Source organism: Marmota flaviventris, chromosome 11 (genome assembly GCF_047511675.1).
Source record: "Marmota flaviventris isolate mMarFla1 chromosome 11, mMarFla1.hap1, whole genome shotgun sequence".
NCBI classification, from domain to species: Eukaryota; Metazoa; Chordata; class Mammalia; order Rodentia; family Sciuridae; genus Marmota; species Marmota flaviventris.
Window position 1 is genome coordinate 103,753,459 of NC_092508.1, and position 12,632 is coordinate 103,766,090.

Consider the following 12,632-nt stretch of genomic DNA (forward strand, 5'->3'; position numbering starts at 1 on the left):
CATGAATGACTCATCTTAGTTGAGCTTAATTTGCATTTAGATTTGAGAAAGGCATTATGAATGTGTTTCTTACTATTGTACTCTACCTCTAGTCTCTTGCTAAATTCTATATTCTGTTCTCTTTTTTCCCTTTTTTATTAGTTCTAATCACTTATACATGACAGTAGAAAGCTCTTCGATTCATTGTACATAAATGAAGCATTTTCCACTTCCCTGGTTGTACATGAAGTAGAGTCACACCATTCGTCCACCATATATCCTACTCCTTTTCCCTCACCCCCCGACCCCTGCTTTGCCCCATCCAAAGTTCCTCCACTCATCTCATACCCACCCCCCCATTATGGATTAGCATCCATTTATCAGAGAAAACATTCAGCACCTGTTTTTTTGGGATTGGCTTATTTTGCTTAGCATGATATTCTCCAACTCCATCCATTTACCTACAAATGCCATACTTTTTATTCTCTTTTAATGCTGAGTAATTATTCCATTGTATATATGTACCACAGTTTCTTTATTCAGTCATCTACTGAAGGGCATCTAGGTTGGTTACACAGTTTAGCTATTGTGAACTGTGCTGCTATAAATATTGAAGTGGCTGTGTCCCTGTAGTAGGCTGTTTTTAAATCCTTTGAGTATAGACCGAGGAGGGGGATAGCTGGGTCAAATAGTGTATACTCTTCATTTCACCAGGACTGTTAGATAGCTTACCTTATGCACTGCTTCTACTTGAGCCTTCAAAATGTTACTCTTGAAGTCAGGAGGAACTCTCATGGCATTCAATCCGGGGCTCTCAATGGCATTATTAAGGCATTTTTCAGTCAACTTCACCACTTCCTTCTAAATATTAAAAATCAAACTGTAATCAACCTCAACAGCTTATAATTATATGGAAATAGGAATAAGACTGACAAAAGTTCATATTCAGACAATTAAAAAATCATGCCTAGGCAGCTATCTCTAATTCCAGGTATAGTCAACTCCTGCAATCACCTACCTTCAGACAACTCCAGAAATCCTAGGATTAGCCTCTGGAGAATCTATCCTAAAATACAGCTGAAAGCAAATGTCACACATTCTCCACGTGTGGTTTAATTCAGGCATTTGTCCCAGAAGATACAGTTAAGTTACTTAAAGAAAGGGAATCGGGCCCAATAATTTCTTGAGGTTCCTACCTATTCATATTTCATGTTTGGAACTCTGGAACTATTACCAGGAAATTGGCCATGTCTGGGATTATATGTAACAAAGCCAGGAAAAAGTCACTCTCAGATACAGATTTATGAAAAATGTAGAATAAAACACAAATCTAGTCAATAAATACAATAATTCAAACAATTAAAATGAGCTATTATGAAAAGAAATAAATGAAAGGAAGCAGACTAATATGTTTAAAAGAAAAATTACCTGCACTACAATTGATATTTTGCCTAACTTAAACAGCAACCATTAACACAAGGCTAGTTGTCAGGTATAGAATTATATACTGTAGCATGCTTTCAAAGTTTGAAAAGACTCAATTAATGTGCTAATTCTAATTTGGTGTTTCTCAATGTGATCTCCCACATCTGCCTCTAGGTAGTAACACAAAATCTAAAATTATAACAAGCTGCCCCATGTGATTCTGATAAATATAAAGTCTGAAAATTATTTCCTTAGGCTAGCCTATGACTTCCTAGTCTTCAGAATGGTTCCTGTTAATTGAAACCATTATAGCTTTTTCAATCATGGCTCATTCAAATTGCTTTGACAGGTTTCTTTTTTTCCTGGAGAAAATAATGTTGCAGACTTGAGATTGCTTGTTAATCATTTTTATCTGCTCATTATAATATTCTACGAGCAATCTGCCTCAGACATATGCAGGTATTTCTTTTTCTGTCTATGTTAAAAATAAAACAAGAATTCAACACACATAACTAAATTCCTAAGAGTAAGAATTGTTACTATTTTTCTGGAAGTCAGTTTTGCCAAATCACTAAAGGCTTCAAAATTATGCTTATCCTTTAACTGACACTTTCAATTTCTGGGTATTATCCCAAAGACATAATCAAAGATGACTACAAATGCTTATTTAAAAGACTATCACAACATTTACCAAGACAGTAAAAATTAGGTGTCTAACAGAGGTTGGAGTAAACACATAAATGAGTATTCATGTGATTTAATTATTACCCATAATGTGACAACTTTTTAGTTTTAAAAAGCTATGTATTGGGCTAGGGTTGTGGCTCAATGGTAGAGCACTTCCCTGGCATGCATGAGACGCCAGGTTCATTCCCTAGAACCACATTTTTAGTTTTGAAATGCATACGTCATTTAAGTATTTTGGAAGTATTTGGCTTTAAAAATATTGCCATCTAGGGTTGTGGCTCAGAGGTAGAGTGCTCGCCTAGCATGTGAGAGGCACTGGGTTAGATACTTAGCGCCACATAAAAATAAAATAAAAGATACTGTGTCCACCTATAACTAAAAAATAAATATTAAAAAATATATATTGCCACCTACTAGTGGCACAATGGATGACTTCATATTTTCTATTCTTTTAAATCTATATTTTCTACAGTATCATGTATATATATAAAAGAAAAATAATTACTAAATATAAGCTGAGTATAATAGCTTTAAAACATTTTCACATTAATTTATTATAACCTATAAGTCCACTGGCACCCACTTACTATGCGGCTAACTCATCTGCCTTGGGGAGCCAAAATGTGGCAAAAAGAAAACCAAAAGAATTAAAAGGATACTCTGATTCCTAATACCCCAAATTAGATTCAATTTGAAATGAATTAAAAGGATACTCTGATTCCTAACACCTCAAATCAGATTCAATTTGAAATGAATGTGAAATTGAAACTCCACTATAGAGTAGTCTTGGCTATAAAAGTCTGCTTTGTTAGGCGTTCATGTAAGGAGTTGAAGTAGATTCAAAGTCTGCTTCAGTCTCAATCAGAATGACACCCACCATTCCCAAAAGGTCCAAGTGCCCTTGGAAAACAATTAATGTAAACAATAAAACAAAAGAAAAATGGTGCTTTCTTACACACCAAGGTCCTAATTCTGTGAGCTCTGCATTTAAATGCCTCAGAAATATTGAAATTACTAAAACTAAAAATATTAATACACATGCACTTCTTAAACATGTGAAATTCCTCAAAGTTCAAGAGATGCAAGTAGTTTTATTTTAAGATTGATAATGGTTAGTTTTTTTAATTATGGGCCCCTTGGAGAGTTTGGAAAAAAATTTGGATCCGCTTTTCAGAAAAATGCACAAATTAATTAAAGACAGGGTATGTGAATTTCATGGGGCTTACGGACCCTACTTATAGTTAGGGATAAGCCCGTGGCCTTTGGGTTAAGAATGCTGCTTGAAAAAATTAGATGGGCTGGGATCGTGGCTCAGGGGTAAAGCACTTGCCTCACATGTGTAAGGCACTGGGTTCAATTCTCAGCATGGCATATAAATAAATGAATAAAATAAAGGTCCATCAACAACTAAAAAAATATTTTTAAAAAAGAAAAAATTAGATACAATTTACTTTTCTAAATATACACAGAGGTTTGAACCACATTTTATTATCTGTTTCTTTTCATTACGTTGTTTAATGTAAATGAAACTGGAAGAGTGCCTAAGACAAGACAAACTGAATGTGAACTTAACAGCATAACAGCCTGATAACAGCCAGAAACAAAAAAATGACTATTTTAAAATTATTAAACAGCTGGATTCTATCTATAACGTCTGTTACTTGGGAGGCTGAGACAGAAGATTTCAAGTTCAAGGCCAGCCTCAGAAGCTTAATGAGACCTTATCTCAAATAAAAAATATTAGGGGCATCCCTGGGTTCAATCCCCATACCAAAAAATAAAAATTATAAAACAAACAAGAAAATTAAAACAAAAAGTCATCATCTCTATTTACCAGTTAAGTGATTTGCACCAGCCCATTGATCCCTGGAAAAGTGTGAAATTCCTTTGTATGGGTGATATCTGAAGACTGCTTCCATTCCCCAAAGGGGAATCATACTTATCATCATGCCTTCTATGTACAAACTCCAGTGGAGAGAAAGAAAACTACTTTTTGCTTACATACTTTCTAGGTCTGAATAGAATGTAAATCAAAATAGTAAAAACAACAAAGTTGATCCCGGATAATGGCAATCTGCTACTAGATTACATTTGTAACAACTAAGAAAAAGGACCATTAAAGTACAACCCACAGGGCAAGTCTGGGCCACTGCAAGTAAAAATGACTGGAACAAGCAATGCTCATTCCTCTATGCTGCTTTCCTGCTGTAATAGGGGCAAAGATGAGTAGCTTGACAAAGACTACATGGTTGGCAAAGCCTAAAATATTTACTATCTGGCCCTTCTGGAAACAGCTTGATAATCTCTGGTTGCAAGAATACAGTCTTTATGCCTAGTTTTAATCTTTTATCCTAAAAAAGACTAGATGTTAAGGGTCATATACTTTAATTATGTCCACTGTCCTTGCTAATAAATGCAGTGTGGGTTTCATGACTTTAAGCATTCTTAAATTTTATTACTCATCATCAAAGAACAATAAAAAAATGATACGTAAAATAAAGTTTGGTGATAAAGTAACTGAAAAAGTCTATAGATCTCGACATAGCATAACAGAAGATGCAAAGCAAGAAAAAGCACAAAGACTGAATAAATACAGGAAAGAAGCACCAAGCATCTCAAAGTTTGAAGGAACAATCCATCAGTCCATTCAGTCACCAAAATAATCAAATTGGTTAATTTTTCATCTCAACCTGAGGAATCTCCCTTGCTAAATAAAGAACTTGCTACTTCCTGAGTTAACATATTCAATATGCTACCAAAAAATGTAACTAGTAGGAAACACTTCCTTACTTCAAGGCAAGGTCAACATACCTGTAATATACACATCTTTTCTCTGAGGCTATTAAAAAATAAGATACATTATGGGGCTGGGGTTATAGTTCAGTGGCAGAGCACTTGCCTAGCATGAATGAGACACTGGGTTTGATTCTCAGAACCATATATAAATAAATAAAAATAAGTAAAAAATAAAGGTGTCCATCTACAAATAAAAAAAAATTAAAAGATGCATTGATTCCTCTTTCATATAACAGCTCTTCAGATATCTAAAGACAGTTGAAGTACTCTTTTTTGAGATTTCTACTTGGTGATTCTCAAGTTTACAATGTCCAGTTATAATTTAGTTTCGAGACCCTTTACCATATAGATGCTCTTTCTCAAACTGCTTTAGTTTTCCCAAATCATTTTCAAGAATGGTATCCATAAATGAATAAAATATTATGGTTTGACCTCCTTTTAAAAACTCTTTTAATTAATACAACACAGCTGTTTTGCAGCTGATTCACACTGCAGTTATATATTCTTTAAAAAAATTTTTTTTACACACGCTCCTATTATATTCTAGTCCCCTACCCTAACTCTGTACTTGTGAAGACTTGACATATTTTCTTAAATTCAGTCCATCATTCTAGCCTATCAAAGTATTCATGAATCTTGATTTGGCCTTTCAAAACTGTACTTCCCTAATGTTATCATCTGAAAATCCCATTAGCTTAAGAGATCTGGGATAAGAAGTGATCAACAGAGATGGTCATTTGCAATATGAACTTCTCTGGGGCTTGGTGGCATAGGCCTGAGGGCCAGGACCTTGTTTTTCCTCTGTGAACTTCACATGATATTTTTTCTATCATACAGAAAGTAAACAATAAACACATCGGTAGAACTGAATCAACAGTATATTTGAAACAAAACAAAACAAAAACCCCTCAGGTGCCTGAATCAATTCTGTGTAATGCAGGTCTCCTTGTGGCGTGAGAACTTTCTCATAATGGGTTCTCATATAACAATGGTCAACTGTCATTTGACAAGATTGTGTGGCTGCTTCAGACCTCTGCAGATGCACTATTCTCACAGCTGGTTATTCAACCACTAATATTTTGCTTCAGAATAACATTATATTTAGAGTAGATTTTCTTTTGAAATTAGTTAGCAAGATTGATATTAAAATTAGTTTGTATTCCTTAGGCAAATATCACTGATTGCTGGTAGAGGTAGAGAAATCAGCCCAAATTAAAAATGTGCCAGGTTAATACAAAATGAACTTTTTTACACTACTCTGATTGACTAGAGTTAAGATACAATACTTAATTCTCCTTCTAGTCTCACCTGACATGGAATAAGCCCTCACTAAATAGCTGTCTTTTCTTGGCTATGTCATCCCCAAAATGTTGCTGGATGGCACAATGTCCTTCACTCTGCCCTCCTCTCTACCCTTCCCTCGCTATCCTAAAAACCCATACTCCTTCCTCATTTTTTCAAGGCTTCAAGATTAACCTAACAGATCCTCTGCCTCAGAGACTCAGTGTGAATTTTATAAAAGAAACAAGTAACTATTCAACAGATTTCCACAACTTCCCTTCTAAAGTAGCTCAAGTTTCTCCTTTTTCCTTCCTGCAGTGGTTCACCAGGTTTTATTTTTCTTCAGGTTCATTCCAGTACTCAACTAATGTCAAATTAATGATTAATCACCTAAAGTTTTCAATTTACTCTTCGTTTCTGACCCTGAATTACCTGCCTTACAAAGACAGTAAGCAAAATGACACTGTGAAAACAGACAAATGCAACAGAAAAATACTGAAGGGTCAAGAAAAATGGAAAGCCTGTCTGAGATTCAATCAGCTTCTAAAAGATATTTCTAAAAAAGAAAATTTTTAAAAATAAATAGTAATAATGAAAAAAAAAAAGAGTTGGATCCAGAAGGACAGTTATAATAATGCAAGAAAGAAGAAAGTTACTGTCTACTCTACTAGTCTCTGAAGAAATTCTATGCAGTTATCCAAGGTTGACAGAATACTACAAAACAGCTATTCCCTCTTTAAAACAAAGAGAAATCAAGTCATCTTGACCTTGTTATTGGTTGTCTATAAAGAGAAAAAAAAAATGAATTAAAATTTGTTATTTTATTTCAGAGGAACATGTGGTAACAGATATGATTTAATTATAAAATTTCTATCTCATCCACTTTATTTTAGTTGTTCCTGTAAGTTATATAATATAGAAATAAGAAAAATTTAAATTATACACAATTAACTAAAGTTTGATATAACTGGTATGCATCTTTTTATCCCACACCAAAAAAACACCCAAAAAACTCACAGGATGGAGGGGGATGAAAGTTGAAGTTAAAGCATCTAAAATTTTATTTTCTTCCTGGTTTACACCATAAAGCATCTCTCTTTTTAAAAACAAAACCCTTCTATAATTTCAAAAGGTTTTTAGCAAGTACTTCAACTAGATGGGCTGGGATGAATCAAAATTAAAGGTTTAATAGCAATAATGCTTTCTGAGTTTAAAAAACAATCATGAGCCAGGCATTGTGGCACATGCCAACTTGGAAGGTTGAGGCAGGATTGCAAGTTCAAGGCTAGCCTTGGAGACTTAGTAAAACCCTGACTCAAAAAATAAAGAGGTCTGGTGATGGAGATGTAAGTCAATGGTAGAGCACTCCTAAGTTCAATCCTCAGTACAAAAAAAGAAAAAGAAAAATCATGAGATGACCTTATAATTCTTAATGTTGCTATACAACTTTCCTCCTTCCCTCTCAAACATCCATCTTCCATCTTTTTTTTTTTTTTTTTTTAATGAGAAAACAGGCTTATAATACTCAGCACAGATTTTCCAGCAAAAGAAAAGTATTCTCTTTTAAAAGAAAAGACTTCTAGGAGCTCTGGAAATGTGAAACAGGTAGACACAGAGAAGACTTAAATACCTGGCTGTTGACATTAATATCAATGTTTGATTGAGGAGGCAGCAAAGGACTGTTTTCCATCTCAAATTGCTTGAGCTTCTCTGAGGCATCTTTCAATGCTGAAAAAAATCGCAAAATAATAGTCTGTCAGTCTATCAAGCTGTCATAACTACGTGGGGACACAAATTTAAGTTTTATTTTCCTCAGCACCAATAACCATCACTTAAAAGAAATAATACAAATGAACAGGAAAAAATATATATTTTCTTTCCATGACCAGGTAACTCTCCATTACCTTGAGAGTTAATCCCAAATAGCAATCCTAAATACATTGTCCTATGTTTACATCACTCCTAAAAAGCAACTGTATATGGATTCTCAATAGCATGTGTGCTAAAGGTTTAACAGCCAAGAGATTTAAAGGGCAGAACACTTTTGACATGGTCCTTTTCTTCATTAACCTCAACTCAAAATGCATGTCTAACCTTAGTATACACTGCCGTCTCCATTCCTGGTCTTCACTATATCCCATCTAAAATTAAGTTTCTCTTGAGATCAGGGATAGAGTGCTCGACTCGCACGTGCGAGACCCTGAGTTCAATCTTCAGCACCACATAAAAATAAATAAGTGAAAATAAAAGTATTGTTTACAACTACAACTAAAAAATAAATATTAAAAAAAATAAGTTTCCCTGGAGCAAACTGGTGAAAGGACATAATTATTCATTCATTAATCCAACATAATATATATTGGTACTATCAAGTGTGTATAAGGGTTGGGGATTTCACTCAATGGTTGAACACTTGCCTAGCATGCTGCAAGGTTCTGGGTTCAATCCCCAGTACCTCAAGGGAAAAAAAAAATTGACTGCTATAGGTGTGTGTGATGCAGGACAAGCATTTTGTCCTCATAATGTTCTTCCTAGCTGCAAAATATTATAAATAAAGTCCTTTAACTACTGAAAATAATACATTAAAAACACAATTCATATTTAAATAAGTTATATTTAAATTACTCACTGTAATAATTTTATATGGCAGAGATTAATTTACATTAGTTATTTTGGTAATTTTTTGTCACTTGGCAGAAAAATTATTGAATGCCTAACAAATTCTATGTAATGAGGTAGAAGGAAGAAGAAGAAAACTGAAATCATGTCCTTGGATCACAGGGATCTTCTAAAAGCACTGATCAATTAACCCAGTAGATTCTCTTGCTGGCTGCACAGAGTCTGATGGAGAACCTTCAAGAAATACTGATTCTCAGGGATCACCCTACAATAATTATATGAGAATTTCTGGAGTTAAGATTCTGGCACTGAAAGTTTTAAAAACTTTCCAAGTGATTTTAATGTACAACTAAAGTTGAAAGTCACAAATTCAACACTGGTCTTCTCAAAATCTTCCCTACCCATTTACTTAATTGCCATCTTTGGTTTTGTATATTATTCAAGTTCCCTGATGCTGAATTTTAACGTGATTCTGATACTATGAACTCTTTAGCATATACTGTTAAATTACTATCTGTAACTAGTAACCTATGTGAATCAAGATTTTAACATTATAACAAAAATACAGAATAAACTGGATACCAAGATGAGAAGGCCTTAACTTTTAACATATAATACACTATTCTCACTGACTTATGCAAATGTTATAAATCTCAACTGAGTAAGTTATATTAATGAAACCCTTATACTATGGAAGAATTGCTTGTACCACCACCTCAACAGCATTCTAGCTCTACTTGAATACCTTCTATAATGAGGAACCTCTTAGGTATGTATCTATTTGTAGTATATGGCAGAAATAGTTTAAAAAAATTAATCCCTATAATGATACAGAATTTGCTCCCCTATACTTGCAAATTGCTCATCTAGGATTCACCAGTAAAGCACCATAAAATAAATTCTTTGATATACCAGACATTCAAAATGTTTGGAGAATTATCATCTCATTCAATCTTTTCTTTTCTAGGCATCTCTACTTCATTATGCCATGTTGCCCTAACCTAATACTATCTGCTAATACTGTGTACTAAATAAATGTTTGCTAATACTACTTTATTGCATCACTGAAGAAATTAAATGTTTTGAATTCATATGGACTTAAAATGGAATATAAATGAAATCAACATTGCCATCCCTATGAAAGAGAATTTTTAACCCTGAAAGCACTTTGCATCGAGCTATTCCTGCCTCTACCTGAATCTAAATCCCGGTGGCTTTCATTTGTATGTCTAACATCTTTGAAGTGAAAAAGAACAAGCACTTCTAAGAAGAGGTGCATTTAAAAATAGGGCTATCCAAACTGGACTAACCAAGAGAGACAGAAACAGTAAAAGACTTCTTGATAAATAGTAAAAGGACATTTTCTTAATCCAGTAACTCACTACCTTCAAAAAAAAAAAAAAAAAAAAGTCAAATCACTTTATTCTAAAATTGCCAATATAATAAATCAAAGTTAATTCTTGTTGCCCTGACTGCTGAATGATTAAACACAACATTTTAAACATGGTAGATGTCAATAAAAATAACCATCATGATATACCCAAGACATTTGTTTAACCAGTGTATTTGTAGTAGTTATTTAGGAAATAAAAGAACATATTATAACCCACTTACAGAAGTATTTCAGAGTGTTCTACTAAGCAGAAGAAGCACTGCGTGATTTTCCACTAACACTTTTTATTTCTAAATTACTAAATGCTATTGCTCTACCCTAAAGTCTTTAGAGACAACAGAATACTCACTGGCAATTTTCTGTGAGTTGTTTAAAGATAGCGTCTAATTTTAGCCTATGATAGAATCAGAATTGGCGAGAGCCATGTAAATACAAGCTGCTTTAAAATGAACATGCATTACACTGAGATTCAATAGGAACTTCTGTTTAGAAACATTTTATGCTTTACTATCAAACCAAACTCTCAAATATATAGACATCTTCAATGAGCAATTTACTTTCTCCTTTTAACCTTTGAAAATTTTAAGGAAAGCAGCATTTGTTATGTATTATTTTTTAAATACTTTTTAGTTGTTGATGTACCTTTATTTTTTATTTATTTATATGTGGTGCTGAGGATGGAACCCAATGCCTCACACATGCTAGGCAAGTGCCCTGCCACTAAGCCAAGATCCCAGCCCCTGTATTATTTCTTTTTATGGGACTAGACATTAATAACCCTCATTAACACACACACACACACACACACACACACACACAACTTTCTAGGAGCTAATGAATCATTCAAACATTCATTCAATTCTGTCCCCTAGGAGATCTTTAAGAAAAATTTTTTTTTGCTACTTAATTTGTACTCAAGAAACAAAGTAAAACTAAGAATGAGAACTCAAATGTTTAATTATTCAAAAATGATGCATATGTTTAATGGTCTTAATTACATTATCTTAAATATTTCAATGCTCTAAAGTCAAAAAAGGCAGGGAATCATAACTAATGTTACTTAAATTTAAAAGCTCAACTATTACATGTAATATTCTTATAGTTAATGTAATATTCTTAGAGGAAGTGATTTAAATATCTCATTTCAAAGGGAGATAAAAGTACTACTGATATATTACAGAATATTTACTTACTCTCACATTCAGCTTCAGGTTCCTCTAATCCAGTTTGCATAGTGGCTATGTTAATGTCATCCAGTGCTAGGGATGTTTCCATGGTATCTGATGCCCTAGTTACATCACCAATGGCTGTTTCCAGTAAGTCTGGGCTATCTAGCAAATCAATACTCAGAGGCAAGCTGCAAAAGGCAATATAAAACTTACTTAGACCAATAAATTTATAAGAAAATGAATTTAAAATACTAACAAAAATCAATGTTAAGGAAAGATTCATTAAAGAATTTTATCAAACTGGCTTTATTCATATCTTAAATTTCTTTGGGAAGATTTCTAGCCAAGACGGAGCAAAAGGGACTGGGTTAGCCTCCCACCCTTAGGAGAAACTGAAATCAGGAGGGGAAAAATAACAACAACTATTTTCAAGACACTAAACATCAGGCAACAAAAGAATGACTCTGAGATTCAGAAAACATGTAAGGTGAGCCTTAAGAAAATTTTCAGGCTATGGTGCAGACAGGGAAGTGAGGCAGAGCACCCAACACTCCTTAGCTGAGAAGATGGGACTGAGAGTCTAGAAGACAAGTCACACAGATGTTATAGGACAGAATGCCAAAGGAAAAAGTAGTGCAAAGAGACGGCGCTAGAGACAGGTAAAGGGTCCACTTCAAAGTATTCAGCACATGTGTGAGAAAACTCCCCAAGGCCTGGAAAGGAACTTCTTCCACGCATTAGGTGGAATTTGTGGCACTCACATTTCCACGGAGCTGTGAAAACATGTAATTCACAGAGCACTCTCTCCTCTGTAGTAGAAATATTAACCCAGACAAGCACTGCAACAAACTCACCAAAATAAATATAAGTGAGAACTGGAAGGGTCAAACTTTTCAAGTACCTCAACCACATCTCAAAACAAACCTCAAGATGATTTAGAAAAATATCAAAATATGTAGCAGCCAATAAAATAAAATGCATAATATCAGGCTTCCACTCAAAGATTACCAAGAATTCAAAGAGGCAGAAAAAGGATGTCCTCAATCAATTAAGGGCATTTACCCAGAAACAAAACACAAAGCAAAACTCCACAAACAAGCCAAATAAACCAAAACCTAACATCACAGTTAATGATATAAGACAAATTCTGCTGGGCGCAGTGGCCCACATCTGTAATCCCAGCTGCTCGGGAGGCTGAGGCACTAAACAACTCAGTGAGATCCTGTCCCTAAATAAAATACAAAACAGGGCTGGAAATGTGGCTCAGTGGTTGAGTGCCCCTG

The 12,632-nt window shown here is 34.2% G+C and overlaps 1 protein-coding gene across 1 annotated transcript in view; it reads right to left on the reverse strand.

Moving 5' to 3' along the window:
• Epb41l5 (erythrocyte membrane protein band 4.1 like 5) overlaps window positions 1–12,632 on the reverse strand; it is a 109,092-nt gene that overhangs the window by 19,621 nt on the left and 76,839 nt on the right. The window contains exons 17-19 of the mRNA XM_027936859.2: window positions 11,374–11,537; window positions 7,799–7,896; window positions 712–840 (exon numbers count right to left, since the gene is read on the reverse strand). Of these exons, the coding sequence (XP_027792660.1) occupies window positions 712–840; window positions 7,799–7,896; window positions 11,374–11,537 (391 nt within the window). The remainder of the gene's footprint in view (window positions 1–711; window positions 841–7,798; window positions 7,897–11,373; window positions 11,538–12,632) is intronic.